Below are 19182 nucleotides of genomic sequence, written 5' to 3'. Positions count from 1 at the left end.
TGTAGCGTCTGGCACAGGCCATTTAGATTCCATGTCCCAGGCATTCCTTTTAACCTATGACATCTACATCTCAATCAAAAGGTGAAACTTTTATTGGGGGTTGTGTCACACTCACACTCCCCCTCCGAAGACACAAAACAGGACAAAACCCTGAACTTTGGTTGGCCTCACAGGGAACAACCATAAAACAATCCAAACTCGAAACTCAGCTCCAGTATGACTGTTTGTGACACACACACACAAATAAGATGCTCCACATTCCACGACATTAACCTATACCCTGTATGTATCTCCTCCCCAATTATAGTGGTACTCTAAAAGTCTTATTCTTGTAACCCTGTTTTAATGTTGTCTCTTTTTGATTTCAAAGTTGATTTAACATGATCTTCGCTTTATTCTTTTTTTCCTAACAAGGGTGCATTGTATACATCAGAATACAACATTGTATCAACATCAGTTATACTTTAATTACTGATCTCTGTATGTTAATTTACCCTGTTCTAATGCTGTAATTACTCTTTATGTTTAGTATCCAAATGACGCAAAATTATCTGTTCCTTATTTTTCAAACAATGGTGCATTTTATTCGATCATGAAATGTACCATCCTGTCTTAATACATTTTGTATAAAACTTTAAGTTCTCCAAAGCGGATATAACCATGCCTAGGGAGAGCGGAGGCATAGAGAGCCACCAAGGGGGGCGTGGCAGGTGGATCCCTGACAATATATATATATATATATATATATATATATATATATATATATATATATACATTATACATTAGCCACTGAACCACCTCGGAGAACTCACTAAGGTACATGAGCATTCATGCATCTCTTTTGTGTACAGACATCAATTGGAGTCATGACAATTATACAACAATGCTGTTGAATTCTCAAATCAGATTTGCTATTCTATAGCAGCAGCTTGAGCAGTAGTGCTGGAACAAATTCTATACAAATCTTTGATTTTTATTCTAAATTTAAATGATTTCATTATTTTAAAATAACCTTATTGTTGCTAGCCAATAATTTACCTGGTATTTCAATGGGGGTTCTCTTTCCAACATTTGTTCGGTATATCACTATGGGATTCGCCTCTGGCATGACCAATCCTGGAAGCATCAATCACACCACGTCTGTCGGCTGACAGACCAATCATGACAGTGATGCGGGAGTCCCGCCTCCCTATATACACCGCTGTTGGCGGTCCCTGCCTCATTCTCGTTCTCTTCCGTGTGAAGATCCTTTTAGGAAACTATCCTCAGCAGATCCTCTGGGGGCAGTCGCTTAACTGTTCACAGACAGGCTGTTAAGGTACGTCTCCGAGCGCGTCTGCTTCTTGAGGAGAATATTCACTTTCAAAGCGGATATTCCCTTCTGCTGTTTCTTTCCTTATTTTCTTTCTTTTCTTTTCACATTGCGTCTAGCGAGTAGTGGAATATCGTTCGAGAAGAACGTCGTGGTGATCTCGTTGTTTCCTTTTTTTCCTGGTGATTGCACCTCCGTTATGGCGACTGCGAGTTCATCCGGGTGCACGGCGGGGAAAGTTCATTCCCGACCGTGCATGCGGGTCTACGATCTCGGCAAAAGACTCTCATCCCCTGTACATCGTGTGCTTAGGAGTTCGGCACGCTCAAACCGTGCTCGCTAACCCTGAGTGCTGCCTGCACTGCGCTCTTTTCCCGTCAAGGGTTCGGGAGCGCCGCCTGCGAGTCGTGGCCGCGAATAAAGGGGACCCATGTCTCTCTCCGCTGCCTGCAGAGAGGGACGAGGCTGCTTTACAAGCACAGTGCAGCTGGGGAGAGTTGATGGACGAGGTTTCTCCTGTCCTTCCTTCACTCTTCGAATCAAACTCTCTACTGGATAACAAGGGTGAGGAAGATGATGAGGTCGCTCATTTTCTGGAGGAAGATTTGGAGGACGACGAGGAGGATGCTATCCTCCCTCCTGATCTTCTCTCCAGGCCTGGAAGTGCTACGGGCCCTTCCCCCATGCCAGGTGAGCTGGACCTCATGGAGGTGTGTAGGAGAGCAGCCAAGAAACTCTCCATCGAATTACCATCTTAGCAGGTGCATCACGACGCTGAAAGGGATTTATATGATAGGAAGAGGCTGCCATCGCACACTTCCCCAGTTAAGCAGCTGATTCCTGCTGTACCGGCGTGTGTCACAGAAATGCGTCATTTTTGGGACAAACCCTTCTCGCATAGAGTGCCCGTTAAGGGTTTCTCTAGACTAGAGGTGCACTATATGGAGGCTTTGGTGATGTACAACACAGCCCACCCCCACCGTGGAGCTGTTGGTGGCTAGCCCCCTCCACCCAAATCGACAAACTGCTCTATCCTCCTCCTCCCCTTCTCTGCCAGGACGTACAGAAAGGCTGTTTGCCTCCCTTTTCCAAAAGATCTACCGCTCCTCGGCCCTGGCGGTTAGAGCTCTAAATGCCACCTCACTGCTCACAACTTACCAGGCAGAGCTCATAGAGGGGATTTTGGCTCAAAAGAAAGGTGGCAGCACTCTCAGAGTTTCTGTAGCATCCCTCGACTCATCTCAGGAGTCTTGTCCTCCAGTGAAAAGGTGTTGGGAAGCGTTTCAAAGACTGTGTTCGACGAACGAAATTTCTCCAGTTGGAGTGTTGGCACCAGTTCCCCCAGTGCTCGGAAAGTTACTTCTCCCCTCTCCACCCGCGGGGTTATGCAAAAGAGAGAGCAGAATGTTCCATGTTCGTTCAAAAATATTAAACATTTGTTCTGTGCATCCAGGCAGTGGGCCGAGGGCACAGATGTGTGTAAAAAAGAAAAAAAGGAAAAAACCACACACACAGTAAAAGAAATCGAATCAGAGTTGCAACCCCCGGCTCCGCCGCCAGATGGTGCCACCACGGCGTCTGTAAGCGAGAGCCGCAGAGGCCCACTCTCAGCTAGCGCTGAGAGTTGGCACGCATGCTCAGTTCATCATTGGGTGTATTCCACAATACAGCAGGGATATCGCCTGCAATTTGCCGTGAGACCACCGCTTTTCAGCGGCGTGATTTGGTCGACAGCAGTTTTGGAGGACGAAATAACCTCCTTACTGAGCAAAGGGGTAATTCGATCGGTGCCGCGAGAGGACAGCCAGCTCGGCTTTTATTCCCGGTACTTTGTCGTTTTCAAGAAAGGGGGGGGTTTACGTCCCATTCTGGATTTACGGAATCTCAACAAACACCTCAAAAAGTACAAGTTCAAGATGCTCATATTGAAAGCTTTGTACGGTGTTATTCGTCCCAGAGACTGGTTTACGTCAGTGGATCTGAAGGACGCCTATTTCCACATAAGCATTTATCCGGCACACAGGAAATTCCTACGTTTTGCCTATCAGGGCACAGCCTACGAATATTTGGCGGTTCCGTTCGGGCTAGCTCTAGCTCCGCGGATCTTTACCAAATGTGTCGAAGCTGCACTATCTCTGTTGAGAACGGCGGGTTTAAGAGTATCAGCGTGTTTGGACGATCTCCTTCTCTGCGCTCCGTCATGGCAGCAAGCGGAGGTGGATACGAGTGTGCTTCTGTCTCACCTGACTGGCTTAGGTTTCAGGATAAACGAGACAAAAAGCTGCTTGGTGCCCACACAGGAAATAATATACCTGGGTCTCAGGTTGACCTCAGACCTGTATCAGGCTTTTCTATCAGAAGAGCGCATCAGGTCGATTCGCAGTTGTCTCTCTCTTTTTCAGAGAGGAAAGAAAGTTCCATTCAGACTCTGTCTACGCCTGCTGGGGCTGATGGCTTCGGCAGTGTCTGTCATACAGTTGGGACTGTTACGAATGAGAGAGTTTCAGTGCTGGTTTACGGTGCAGCGATTATGTCCGAAGTGCCACCTCAATCGCAGGGTGATGGTGACGTCACTGTGCTTACGCGCTCTCCATCACTGGAGAAATCGCAATTTTCTCGAGTCGGGAACCCCGCTGGGGGCTGTGACAACGGATGCGTCACTCACAGGTTGGGGTGCGGTGTGCGAAGGCAGGATAGCGAAAGGGAAATGGCCCGTTTCGCTTCGGGGCACGCACATAAACTTTCTGGAGCTGTTAACGGTGTTTCTAGCTTTGAAACATTTCGTGCAGTTTCTTCGGAGTCACCACGTATTGGTCAGATCAGACAACCCGACGGCGGTGGCGTACAAAAATCACCAGGGCGGAACGCGCTCTCCTCGACTTCACCGCCTAGCGCAAGATCTCATGGTGTGGGGCATGGAGCATTTCCTGTCGCTGCGAGCGACCCCTGTACGGGGAGTGGTCTCTCCATCCTCAGGTGGTAAGCCTGTTATGGGAGAGATTCGGCCGGGCCGCTGTAGATCTCTTCGCCTCGCACGAAAACACTCATTGCCCTCTGTTCTTTTTTTTGGCGAGAAACGATGCACCTATGGGTGTGGATGCGCTAGCCAAACGTTCTGCTTTACGCATTTCCTCCACTAAGTTTGATCGTGCCGACTCTAAAAAGAGTAAGAGAAGGCGGTCACTCTGTAATACTAATCGCTCCAAACTGGCCAGGAAAACCGGTTCACCCGGCACCGGACAGAGTAGCTCTCTGGGCCTGGCCTGTGAGAGGATGAATCTCAGCATCGCTGGTTTGCCTCCGAGGGTGATTGAGACGATGCGAGAGCAGCTTCGACGCGCTCTGCATATGATAGGAAATGTTTGAACTATGGTGTGCTCAGAGACATATCGTCCCTTTTCACTGTTCTGTGGCAGATGTGCTTTTTGCAAGAACTTTTGGACAAGGGCAGGGCATTTTCAACCATTAAGTTTTATCTTGCCGCTGTTTCTGCATGCCACGTAGGGATTGACGGTAATACTATCGGTCATCACCCGCTCGTGTGCGGGTTTATGAAGGGGGCGCGGCGCCTGAGCACAGTCTCAAAGCCGCTGGTTCCGCCATGGGATCTGTCCGTGGTCCTGAGCGCGGTCTCTCAGCCTCCTTTTGAGCCGATTGAGAGTATTGACTTAAAGCTCCTGTCGCTGTCCTGTTGCTTTGTTGTTGGCTCTTTCTACCGCGAAGCAGGTTAGTGAACTTCATGCTTTGTCAGTTCATAACTCCTGTATGTGGTTTGCTTTGGATTTCTCGCGAGTGACTCTTAAGACTAATCCGGCATTTATCCCTAAGGTGAGCGAGTCAGCCTTCGCCTGCAGACAGGTGGATTTAATGGCTTTTCATCCGCCTCCTTTTTCCTCAGCGGAGGAGGAGCGACTTCACTGTCTGTGTCCTGTCCGTGCGTTACGTCACTATGTTGACAGGACGAAGGGATTGAGACGGAGTAATCAGCTGTTTGTTTCATGGGCTAATTCCTGTGAGGGAAGTCCTGTTTCCCGGCAGCGCCCGTCCCATTGGCTCGTGGAGGCTATTATAATGAGTTATAATAGCGTGGGTCTTAACCCTCCGGATGGACTGATGGCTCATAGTACCCGAGGCTTGGCCACTTCGTGGGCGCTTTTTAAGGGTGTTTCGATTCAGGAAATTTGTGCGGCAGCATGCTGGGCTTCGCCGCACACTTTTTTATAGGCTGGATGTCACGGAGCATTCGCTGGCTTATTCCGCCCTGTGTGTAATATATATATATATATATATATATATATATATATATATATATATATATATATATATATATTAGATTAGATTAGATTAGATTCAACTTTATTGTCATTACAAATGTACAAGTACAAGGCAACGAAATGCAGTTTGGGTCTAACCAGAGTGCAATAACAGCAAGTGCAGGATATATAGTTTTAACATAAATTTACATAGTTAAAAAAAATAAGGACTATAAAGAGTAATTTAAAGATGAATATGTACTATAAATATATATATATATATATGTACTATAAATATATATATAATTACAGATGAATATATATGTACTATGAACAATAATATACAGATGAATATATATATATGTATTATGAACATGCTATACAGATGCCTATTACTATACACAGAGATTTACAGAAGGATGTGAGCGGTGAACATAATAATATTTCTATAGCTATAAACAGAGAACGGGTATATGTACAGTGGTGATAAGTTTATGGTGAGCAGCAATAAAAAAAGAGCAGTGTGCAAATGAGCAAGGTTTGTGTAAACAGTCCGTGCAACAACAAAGTGTGAGGTGAGAAATGATCAGTGTCTTGGTGAGCATAAGTTTTTGTTCAGAGAGTCCATTAGCAAAGAGTGTGAGGTGTGGGGGGAATGTAGTAGTGTATCAGTTCACTAGAGTGTCATTAGAGTGTCAGAGTTCACTAAAGAGACAGCTCTAGGAAAAAAGCTGTTCTTTAGTCTGCTGGTCCTGGTCCGGAGGCACCTGTAGCGCCTGCCGGAGGGCAGAAGAGAGAACAGTCTGTGGGCGGGATGAGACCTTAGTCCTTAAGAATGCTGCGAGCTCGACGCAGACAGCGTTTCTTCTGGATGTCCTCCATGGCTGGGAGTGGAGTCCCTGTGATGCGCTGGGCAGTTTTCACCACCCGCTGCAGTGCCTTACGCTCTGCAGCAGAGCAGCTCCCATACCAGACTGTGACACAGCTGGTCAGGATGCTTTCTACTGCGCAGCGGTAGAAGTTCACCAGGATATCCGAGGAGAGCTGATTTTTTTTAAGTGTCCTCAGGAAAAAGAGGCGCTGGTGAGCCTTCTTGACCAGGCTGGAGGTGTTGATGTTCCAAGACAGGTCTGCCGAGATGTGGATCCCCAGGAACTTGAAACTGGAGACACGCTCAACAGCCATCCCGTTGATGTGGGTGGTGTCATGTGTGCCTTTTGCCTCCTTCCTGAAGTCCACAATAAGCTCCTTTGTCTTGGAGGTGTTAAGGAGCAGGTTGTTGTTGTTGCACCATGTGGCTAGGTGCTGGATCTCCTCCCTGTAGGCAGTCTCATCATTGTTGGTATCTCACTATATCCAATAGTGAGATACCGAAAGAATGTTTGAAAGAGAAATTTAGGTTACTTACATAACCCCAGTTCTCTGATAACAGGAGTGAGATATCTCACCACACTTCCCTCCTTGCAGTGCACGGAGAAGAGATATGTGAGAATGAGGCAGGGACCACCAGCAGCAGTGTATATAGGGAGGCGGGACCCCCGCATCACTGTCGTGATTGGTCTGTCAGCCGACAGACGTAGTGTGATTGATGCTTCCAGGATTGGTCACGCCCGAGGCGATTCCCATAGTGAGATACCTCACTCCTGTTATCAGAGAACCGGGGTTACGTAAGTAACCTAAAGTTCATATAAAGCTAATAATGAACAGATAAAGATGTTATTTAAAAAAGAAAAAAATATAATTTATGAGGTAATGCATTCTGTTAGGAAAAAGTCTTAAATTTAAGTGCTTTAAAACACTTTTTTGTAAAGAAATGCATTTTCTTTTCCATAAACATTTTGTAGAAGAGAGAAAAAAGCGGTTGTTTGACAGAAGTTTATAGCTGCTATGGTGTCAACAATAACAGAATAAACTTGTCACCAAACTAGGAGCTACTAACCATATAGACTGTATATGACTGCAGAAAGAAAATTACTTATAATCTTATACTCCAGTACTCATATTAGTTCTCACTCGCCAGTGTTCCGTATTGTTGAAAGATTTATGATCACACTCTTGATGTCACCCAAATGAGGATGGGTTCCCATTTTGAGTCTGGTTCCTCTCAAGGTTTCTTCCTCATTACATCTAAGGAAGTTTTTCCTTGCCACAGTCGCCACTTGCTCATCAGGAATAAATGCACACCATTCACCTTGACTGTTGATTTCTGTAAAGCTGCTTTGAGACAATGTCTGTTGTGAAAAGTGCTATAAAAATTAACTTGACTCGACTTGACTTGACTGATCTTATCCCTACTGAACACCTTTGGAATGAATTGGACTGCAACCCAGGTCTCTTCACTTACATCAATACCTGCCTTTAATAATAACCTTGTGGCTGATGAACACACGCATCCACTCCAGATCCACAATCTAGTGGACCATCTTCCCAGAAGAGTGGAGGGAATTTTAAAAACAAATTTGGACTAAATGTGCAATGCAATGCTCAAAAATCACATACCATACATATGACCAGGTGACTCAATACTTTTGGCAATATAGTGTATTTACACTCTTAAGTGTAAATACCCTTCTTTTATATGTAACTCGTACATTTGAACCCTTTGCCTCGTTATATACTGTTATATTTTAGGGCTGTAGCTATCGATTATTTTAGTAATCGAGTATTCTCTCTGCTCTTCTTTATTAAAGAGCAATACTCAATATACAAGAGAAGATAAGACGGTCTCTTAAACAAGACATTTGTTTCCTTTGTAGATTAATGTACTTTATTATTGCTAAAATTGCGTGCAAAAATATCTGTGAAAACGAAACCCATTAAGTGCATTTAATTGTCATAATACATCAAAATCTAAATACAAATATATAAATAAAAAATCATGAATAAAATTATATAAATACATTTCAGATTACTTTTCAGAACAAAGTATGGTGTTTTCTTTTTGTCTTAGTTTGAAATGATCCCAAACTTTGGAAACTTTCTGTCGTTTTCTTTGGCCTGAATCTTATGGAAGCCCGTTTCCGCCACATTTTAAAAAAAGTCTAAGTCTACCCTTTTTTTTTTCTTGCAATTCAAATTTTTTCTTCTTGTAATTCTGATTTTTTGTGTTTAGTTGGGGAGGAGGATGGCTGAGCTTCCTACTGACCCCATGCTGAGTAAAATGATCTTGGCGTCTGAACAGTAAGTCTCCATGCTGATATTTCCAGTCACAGATATCATGTTCCAGCTTTAGGATTCAACCCCGTTATTATTTCATGTGACCATTTCTTTGTTTCCCTGCAGGTATAAGTGCTCCGAGGAGGTGTTGACCATCGCTGCCATGCTGTCAGTCAACAACTCCATCTTCTACTGGCCAAAAAACAAAGTGGTGCATGCCGACAATGCACGGATGAACTTTGTGGTGCCAGGAGGAGACCATCTAATGCTCCTAAATGTTTATTCTCAGGTAACATCATTGTCAGGAAGGATTTTACTTCCCTATACCTGTCATAGCGATCAATGGACATGTCCTTGATGGAACTGGTTTAACTTGTTATAGTGTAGAGAACACACAGTCTGTGTTTATTGCTGTGTCATAATGAAAAGTGAAGCAGCTTCAAGCTAAAAATATGTAGTCATTGCTGATGTCTAATAAATCTAGGACCAACTTTAGTTAACATGCATCGTGTTTGATATTTCTTCTTCTTCTTTTTCTTTCGGCTGCTCCCATTAGGGGTCGCCACAGCGGATTATCCGTCTCCATACCACCCTGTCCTCTACATATGCCTCTTTCACACCAACTACCTGCATGTCTTCCCTCACCACATCCATGAACCTCCTCCTTGGTCTTCCTCTTTTCCTCCTTCCTGGTGGCTCCATTCTTAGCATTCTCCTACCAATATAACTCTCGTCCCTCCTCTGCACATGTCCAAACCATCTTAATCTCGCCTCCCTCACCTTGTCACCAAAACGTCCAACATGCGCTGTCCCTCTAATAAACTCATTTCTAATCTTGTCCATCCTCGTCACTCCCAACGAAAACCTCAACATCTTCAGCTCTGCTACCTCCAGCTCCGCCTCCTGCCTTTTACTCAATGCCACTGTCTCTAATCCATACAACATCTCAGGTCTCACCACAGACCTATAAACTTTCCCTTTCATTCTTGCAGATACCCTACTATCACAAATCACTCCTGTCACTCTTCTCCACCCACTTCACCCTGCCTGCACTTTTTTCTTTACTTTCCTAACACACTCTCCATTATTTTGCACTGTTGACCCCAGGTACCTGAACTCCCCCACCTTCTTCACCTCTTCTCCCTGCAACTGCACCACTCCACTGCCCTCCCTCTCATTCACACACATGTACTCTGTCTTACTCCTACTGACTTTTATTCCCCTCCTCTCCAGCACGTACCTCCAAATCTCCAGGCTCTTCTCAACCTGCTCACTATTCTCACCACAAATCACAATATCATCCGCAAATATGATAGTCCAGGGAGACTCCTGTCTGACCTCGTCTGTCAACTTGTCCATCACCACTGCAAACAGGAAAGGGCTCAGGGCCAATTCTTGATGCAGACCAACCTTCACCTTGAACCAGTCTGTCGTTCCTACTGCACACTTCACTGCTGTCACACTGTCCTAATACATGTCCTGCACCACCCTCACATACTTCTCTGACACACCTGACTTCCTCATACAATACCACAGCTCCTCTCCTGGCACTCTGTCGTATGCTTTCTCTAAATCCACAAATCCACGGTGTTTCATCTGGTCCAACCGACTTTCCACTCTTCATCCTCTTAATCGCTGCTCTCACTTCCTCCTTACTAATCCTATCCACTTCCTGCTTCACTAACTCCACATCATCCAACCTTCTCTATCTCTCATTTTCCTCGTTTATCAGCTGCTCAAAATACTCCCTCCACCTTCTCAACACACTCTCCTTACTAGTCAACAGATTTCCATCTCCATCCTTTATTGCTCTTACTTGCAACACATCCTTCCCAGCTCGATCTCTCTTCCTGGCCAATCAGTACAAATCTTTTTCTCCTTCTCTAGTGTTCAACCTCTCATACAGCTCCTCGAATGCCTTTTCCTTGACTTTCGCCACATCCATCTTTACCTGCTGCCGCATCTCCTTGTACTCCTGCCTACTTTTCTCATCACCCTGTCGAGCCCACTTCGGTTTTGCCAACCTCTTTACCCTTATGCTCTCCTGCACTTCCTCATTCCACCACCAGGTATCTTTCTCTTCCTTTCTATTTACAGATGTCACACCAAGTACTTTTCTAGCTGCCTACCTCATCACTCCTGCAGTAGTTTCCCAATCATCCAGCATCTCTTCACCTCCACCGAGCCTCTGTCTGACCTCTTCCCTGAACCTCACACTACACTCTTCCTCCTTCAGTTTCCACCATCTTATTCTTCTTTCAGTCCTTACTCTCCTCCTCTTCTTCTTCGCCTCCAAAACCATCCTTCAGACCACCACCCGATGCTGTATAACTACACTGTCCCCTGCCAACACCTTAAAGTCTCCAATCTCCTTTAGGTTGCATCTCCTACATAGAACATAATCCACCTGTGTACACCTTCCTCCACTCTTATAGGTCACCCTATGATTCTCCTTCTTCTTAAAATAAGTGTTAACCACTGCCATTTCCATCTTTTTAGCAAAATCTACCACCATCTGCCCTTCCACATTCCTCTCCTTTAGACCATACCTACCCATAACCTCCTCATCACCTCTGTTCCCTTCACCTACATGTCCATTAAAGTCTGCCTTAATCACCAATTGTTCATTTCTAGGTACACCATCTAGAATCACCCCTACACCATTTCTCTTTCCATCCGCACCATAATAGAACAGTTTAAACCCACCTCCAATGTTTCTGGCCTTACTCCCTTTCCACTTGGTGTCCTGAACACACAACATATCTACCTTTCTCCTCTCCATCATATCAGCTATCTCTCTCCCTTTACCAGTCTTAGTGCCAACATTTAAAGTACCAACCCGAACCTTCACCCTCCTACACTTCTCCTTTCCCTGTCGCCTCTGTAGACGTCTTCCACCTTGATATTTATAAAAAAAATAATGATTACACCATAATTATTTATTTTATAGGCTACAAATCAGTAACAACTAATGATCTGCATGTGTGTAGTGTATTATGTTTGCTATTGCACAGTTAAAATGCATACAAAAGCAAAAAGAGAAAAATAAACACTGCATTTCTAGCTACAGTGTAAACAACAGTTTAGGTTTTTTTTTTGCTCCTGCTTTGTCATCTTAAATTTCCCAGATACAGTTTGTTGAGTGTTATTCCTAACATCTAGGCCAAACAAAGTTCTGACTGGATTCCCACAGCCTGTACTATTGTTTTGACCTACTTGCATAGAAAAATTTACACAAAAACATGCAGACTAAAGTAATTTACTGAAACCACAACTCAAGTTAATGAGTTGACATTAAATGTAATTGGTACATTTAATATTAGGATTTTATTGGTGCTTGATATTACAATCACATAAACGTAAAAAGCTGCTTAACAAACACAATAGATCGGGGTTAATTTTGTAATCATCTTTCTTGAACTGTTTTTTTCTCACTCTCTATTCTGTTGCAGTGGGTGGAAAGTGGTTATTCCAGACAGTGGTGTTTTAAAAAGATTTATCCAATTACGCTCTATGAGGCGAGCACGAGACGTGAGAAAACAGCTGGAGCAGCTGATGGAAAGAATTGAGGTTGAATTGTGCAGCGCTGACGGTGACAACATCTGCATTCGCAAGGTAGCTGCCTTCCTCACTGCCTTCTTCTTTATCCTATCTCTTACAACACAGCATGACCGAGAGGTTTAACTTGTGATAGCGTGAACTACACAGTTTGTGTTTACTGCTGTCATTATGCAAAGTTATTTTCATTGGTGCAGAACAAATCTTATTTTCCCTCAAAAAAAGAATACTTTATATACTTCATATCTGGACATTTGTTTCTCCATAAGGCATTCTGATTATGTTAATGATATTATATTTACTATTATAGTTTTTATGACATTTAGCGGATGCCCTTATCCAGAGCGATGTGCAAAGATCTATATGCTTTATGTGGCTAAAGAATTTTTTGGAAAAAACACTGCTGTATTTTTCCATTTGCCACCTATTTGTTTCTTATCCTTTAATGACATTTTAGTATTTCATTAAAAAAAGGCTGACTTGATATGCAATATTTTTTGTATTGGGCAAGTTGATTTCAAAGTTAAATCTTAATCATTTCTGATGTCTGATTAATTGTGGGAAGTGGTAGCTCAGGGGTTATGACCTTATACTTCTGATCAGATAAATACATGCATACAAACAAACACACAATTTATATATATATATATATATATATATATATATATATATATATATATATATATATATATATATATATAATATTAGGGGTGTAACGGTACACATATTCGTAATGAGCTCTTTCGGTACAGGGCATTGCGATCCTTTTACAGTTCGTGCAGAAAAGAAACGTATTAAGTGGCAGACCGCAAGTTTGTTTAGTCTCCACCTCACACTTTAAGAGCATTTTTTAAATTGTTGCTAAACTTGAAAACATACACAACAATTGCAGGGGTGTTAAAAAGAAATTGAATTGTTGAATTGGACTGCACAGACCAGCCTTCACTCCCCTCGTGCATCAGTGAGCCTTGAACACCCATGATTCTGTCGCCGGTTCACCACTGTTCCTTTCTTAGACCACTTTTGTAGATACTGACCACTGCAAACTGGGAAACACCCACAAGAGCTGCTGCGTTTTGGAGATGCTTTGACCCAGTTAAGATAATCACTTTTGTACATCTCTCTGGACAAGGGCGTAAATGCCGCAAATGTAAATGTAAATAATTAGTGTCTTGTTAATGTATGTCTTCATGCACAACCACACTCATGCGTGCATACACACACACACACACACACACACACACACACACACACACACAAACAGTTTTAGTTGATTTATTAGTGCGTTTCATAGTGCATTTCTCCTGTTACACTGGCTCACCATTACATACATTCTCATGTTCACATATTCAAAGAAAGGCGTGTGTGTGTGTCCACACACATGCCATTAAAAATAAATATTAAAACGTATCAATTATAAAAGTCATTTTTCATAATTCTGTAAATTTCAAATTTCTTTGCAAATTTAACTTTTTTGTGGACTGCCTCACACCCACAGTCAAACATGGAGATGGAAGCTTAATGAAACTAATTTTACCGTACAAGACAATGAGCTTATAACATACAGCCGAGCTCTGAAAGCGTTCTTTAGAGAGCAAACAGTGGACTATCATGAAATGACCTGATTATTTACTGCATCTAAATCATATTGAACTGCTCTGGGATGAACTAGATAACAAAGTCAGAAAAAAAAAATCTCCAACTAGTGAAGAAATCCTTTGGCAAGTTTGACAAAGTAGTTGAGCTGAATATCTGAATGGATGGCAAGAGTGTGTAAAGCTGTTTATTCATGCTAAGGGAGGATTTTTTTATTAAAATAAAGTTTAACATCTGTACATTTATTTATTTATATATATATTTAGTACCATGTAAGATTATAATATTTTGTCTATTGTTTTATGAAAAAAACCTTGTTTGCATGTTTTGTAGGCAGTTACAGCAGGATATTTTTACCATGCGGCCCGTCTAAGTAAAGGAGACTACAAAACTGTGAAGCATCAGCAGACCGTGTATGTGCACCCCAACAGTTCACTGTTCGAGAAACAGCCACGCTGGATAATCTACCATAAACTGGTCTTCACCACCAAGGAGTTCCTGAGAGAGGTCAGACTTCCTATTCCATTAAAATCAAGTCACGTATGTTTAATTACTGTAGTGCAGAGCATTTATTCTAATAGATGTTTTTTTTTTTTTTAAACGAATAACCTCAAGTCACAAGAAAACTTTTTTTTTTTTTGGAAAAACTGAATAATTCAGTAATGTTACTGATTTCCATTGTGACATTGCTTCAGTGCATTCATGTTTTAGGGCATTTGTTTACTCAAAACATCTCCACTTTGGCCTTGTTTGTCCTTATTGTTCCGTTTGTGGTTTGTTCGGATTTTGTAAACCTAAGGTCATATTCTTCTTCCATACCCATTCTTTCATGATTTTTTTTTATTGTGCTATAGTGTAGATAAGCATTAATAGATGCCTATAGGTGATCTTCATATGTTTGTATATATCTGAGCATTAATTGTTTAGACTTTGGATCGAATTAGCTCGGACATTTACTCTTGGGAACTCTCTCCAGTCCTTCTCAATGTAAAAGGGTGAATTTCAAAATGTTAGGACATAGACTTATAACCCTCCCCAGATTGATGAGCAGCAATAATTGGTCCTTTGAGGTCATGGCTCATATCCTTTTCTCTTAGCGTGAAAACCTGTGTGCTCTATAACACCAGGGTTTATAGTAGTAGTCACACTTCTTGATGATTTAGTAATATTGTGCATTTATTACTTACATCTGGCTGTTAGTTACTCTTTTAATGAAATTTGGAAAAATGTTATACATATTTACATTTGTGTTGTTTTTTATTAGGTGGGAAACCATGTTTTTACTGATCTCTCTTTGTCAGCTAAACCCCACTCTAGACTTGTGTATCATATGTTTTGATATTTGTTTCTCCATGTGTTTCAGGTGATTGAGATAGATAGCAGCTGGCTGTTGGAGGTGGCTCCGCACTACTACAAGGGCAAAGAGCTGGAAGACGGCAGCAGTAAAAAAATGCCTCAGAACAGGGCAAAGCTCGGGAGGAGCTGGGTTGATTAAGTTGATAAAGAGATATTGTGAATGATTGCTGTTCAGAACAGGAGCTTTGGGGTAAAACAATTTTTTAAAGCTTTTGCATTGACACTTAAAGACTGTGGTTATTTTGTGGAGATGATCATAATATCTAGTTGATTGAGATAGATAGCAGCTGGCTGTTGGAGGTGGCTCCGCACTACTACAAGGGCAAAGAGCTGGAAGACGGCAGCAGTAAAAAAATGCCTCAGAACAGGGCAAAGCTCGGGAGGAGCTGGGTTGATTAAGTTGATAAAGAGATATTGTGAATGATTGCTGTTCAGAACAGGAGCTTTGGGGTAAAACAATTTTTTAAAGCTTTTGCATTGACACTTAAAGACTGTGGTTATTTTGTGGAGATGATCATAATATCTAGATAATATCAGATATATACAAACATATGAAGATCACCTATAGGCATCTACTAATGCTTATCTACACTATAGCACAATAAAAAAAAATCATGAAAGAATGGGTATGGAAGAAGAATATGACCTTAGGTTTACAAAATCCGAACAAACCACAAACGGAACAATAAGGACAAACAAGGCCAAAGTGGAGATGTTTTGAGTAAACAAATGCCCTAAAACATGAATGCACTGAAGCAATGTCACAATGGAAATCAGTAACATTACTGAATTATTCAGTTTTTCCAAAAAAAAAAAAAGTTTTCTTGTGACTTGAGGTTATTCGTTTAAAAAAAAAAAAAACATCTATTAGAATAAATGCTCTGCACTACAGTAATTAAACATACCAATATTAGGAAGTTTTCCTGTCTAGCTCGAAGGACCAATGTTAGAGGGGTTTTCTTATCTTACTCGAAGGACCATATAAGGATTCTCACTAACTGGTATGCGCTGATCAGTGGATTGTACTCGCCCCAGCGCGTCAGTAAAAACACGATACAGGATTCAGAACACTTTACTTTACTAAGTATAGAATTGATTGCATATGAGGTGATTCTTGCTGTCTTCTGCTAGCTGCTGTTCAGTAGGTTGCGTGATGCAGACTGCTGCAGCAGCTCCGTGTTCTGGTCTTTTATACTCTTGGTGGAGGACGGTGCACTGTGATGTCACAGATAGCTTGTCATTGCTTGGTAAGCTGTATATCTGCCTCTAGTGGTGAAGCATGGAATTACAACTAAATAGGAATCCTTTCTAACACTGCCGCCCCCAAATATGCATAGCATATTTGCTTCTAAATCTTAGCTAAAAGTCTGCCGATTTGATCTTGGTGTCGTCTTCAACTGCTATCTCTGGTAGATTAATGAGTCGGGTAACTGGCGTGTGTATAATCGACCTTTAACGTTGACCTCTGCAGACCTAACTTGTCCATCTGCTCCAGGGAATGTCTTTGACACTCTCCCGATCAACCAAAGGGCTCGTGGTAACTGGGGATCGACAATCATGACGACAGACCCAACTGTCAGAGTTTTAGTTTCTCCATACCATTTGTGGCGTAGCTGGAGATTGGGTAAGTAGTGTCTCACGAAGCTTGACCAAAAGTGATCAGTGAGAACTTGACTTTGTCTCCATCTACGTCGTCCTATGAGTTCATCGGCAGGGTATATCACTTGAGGTAAAGAGCTGTCTAGCCGCCCCATGAGCAGAAGATTTGGGGTGATTGGGTCTAAATCTGCTACATTGGAGGAGACATAACCTAAAGGTTTGCTATTAAGGATTCCTTCTATTTCAATAAGTACTGTTTGAAGAACTTCTTCTGTTACTGTTTGTGCACCTACTACTGTACGGAGGGCATTTTTAAGAGATCGGATCTCCTTTCCCAGCTGCCACCAAAGTGAGGGGCATTAGGTGGGTTAAATCGAATTGATCTTCTGTTTGGCAAGATGCCGTTGAAGTTCTTGGCTGCAATTCTTTAAAGCATCTTTTAACTCTCTCTGTCCACCCTGGAAGTTAGTGCCTTGGTCAGATATCAGTTCTGAGGGGGTGCCTCTACGTGCTATAAATCTCCTCAGAGCCATGAGGAAAGAATCTGTGTCTATAGCTGTGAGAAGCTCAATGTGTACACATCGAGTTGTAAGACACTTAAAGATTATTCCCCATCTTTTCTCTAAACGCCTGCCTATTTTGGTTTGGAAAGGTCCAAAACAATCCATACCAGTACTATAAAAGGGTGGTTTATGAAGTCTCAAGCGTGCTGGAGGAAGATCAGCCATCTTAGGGTTCTCAGGTTTAGCCTTCCACTTACGACACTCCATACAGTTATGTTGTGATTTTCGAATTGCTTCACGACCTCTTAGTATCCAGACACTTCTCCTCATTTCAGCAAATACTGTTCTGGTCCTGGGTGACATAGCTTACTATCATAGTCTTGAATGAGTAATTTGGTGGCTTGATGATGAGGGTCTAGGACAATAGGGTGAACTGTTTGGAGTTCTAAGCCTTCAGCACGACGTAGGCGTCCTCCTACCCGTATAAGCTGACTGGCTTTATCGAATTCTGGGGCTAAAGTGAGTAATCTACTTGTAGGGGATACGGGCTTACCAGAGCTTAGTTGCTCGTATTCTTCTGGGAAACTATCTTGTTGAATATTGCGGAAGAGGAGATGTTCTGCTGTCACATAGTCCTTAGCTGTAGGTATACTAGATTGATCTAAGTCACTTGGGTGTTGTTGAACTATGGCTTCAACAAGATCTTTCCAAGAGTGGTACTTACTAGGGTCTAAGGGCTTTAATGTTTGGGTGACACCACAGAATATACTAGCTCTCCTTTCCACTTTATCTTCAGGGGTCTTAAGAGGTGGCAGGGTTGGCCACTCTGATTCTGCTTTAAGTAAAAAGGGTGGACCTAAACTCCACTCTCACGTCTCTCACGTTTCGGGAAAGTTCTTCCATTTGGGGAGTGATAGAGATATGTAAGCATTGTTGAGGCTGTATCTGCTGCTGCAGAAAGCGTTGGACCTTGTAGTGTCCAGCCTAATCTAGTTCTAATAGCTGCGGGACCTCCTGGGGGCCCTAGGCGTATAGGCTCAACAGGTGTTATAAGGTGGGGATGGTCTGCTCCTATCAAAAGGAGGGGTTGTACTTTATCTATGGGCTGTAAAGGAATGTCCTTTAGATGTTGGTATCTCTGCTGGAGTGTTGCAATGGGATACGAATGTTCAGCTAAACCTAAGTGCTCAGAGGTAAAGGCATTCTGGATCCAATAACTCTTTTGGGGCTTTGATATAGAACGTATTCTAAAGGAAACTGCTGCTCCATTTAGTTTCCTCATATCTTGTCGAATAGTTCTTAATATTAGATCTTCCTTCTGTCCTTGTAACCCTAGTTTCTTAACTGCAGCTGGGAGTAACATAGTCCTTTCGGATCCATCATCGAGTACTGCATAAGTGTTCAGGGCTCGATTGTTGTGTTGTAATACAACAGGAATCACTTTCAGCAGGACGCGCTTGGAACCTTGTGGCCTGTCTAGATACAGGGTTTTGTTCGTGGAACTCACTAAACAGGTACTCTCCTTTTGAGGTTGGCTGTTCACCTCATGAAGGATTTGAAGATGTTTCCCACTGCATAAACGACAGGGCTTCTTTAAGGTACAGTCTTTGGCTAAGTGTGATCGCCCACATTTCCAACAACGCTTGTTGTCTTTGATCCATTTGATCATCTGCTCTGTACTAAATGCCTGGAAAGTGGTACACTGGCTTAAATAATGTTCGCACTGTTACAATATGGGCACAGAGGTCTGCTCTGTTCAGATCCCGTGCTGGCTTGGACTGATGCGAGGCGTCGGCACTCGAGTGATCGCTCTGGAGGTCGGTCAGCTCCATGCAGGACAGAAGCGTGT

General features: G+C 42.6%; 1 protein-coding gene across 1 annotated transcript in view; it reads left to right on the top strand.

The window, feature by feature from the left end:
- LOC124394281 (pre-mRNA-splicing factor ATP-dependent RNA helicase DHX16-like) overlaps positions 1-16382 on the top strand; it is a 33745-nt gene extending 17363 nt beyond the window's left edge. The window contains 7 exon segments of the mRNA XM_046862429.1: positions 787-816; positions 8678-8745; positions 8848-9010; positions 12174-12209; positions 12211-12336; positions 14209-14382; positions 15239-16382. Coding sequence (XP_046718385.1) covers positions 787-816; positions 8678-8745; positions 8848-9010; positions 12174-12209; positions 12211-12336; positions 14209-14382; positions 15239-15370 — 729 coding nt within the window. The 3' untranslated portion in view covers positions 15371-16382.
- The last annotated feature ends 2800 nt before the right edge of the window (positions 16383-19182 follow it).

The sequence above is a fragment of the Silurus meridionalis genome, chromosome 12, assembly GCF_014805685.1.
Source record: "Silurus meridionalis isolate SWU-2019-XX chromosome 12, ASM1480568v1, whole genome shotgun sequence".
Taxonomy (NCBI): domain Eukaryota; kingdom Metazoa; phylum Chordata; class Actinopteri; order Siluriformes; family Siluridae; genus Silurus; species Silurus meridionalis.
Note: the sequence above shows the minus strand (reverse complement) of the source record. Positions and strands in the feature narration are given on the sequence as shown.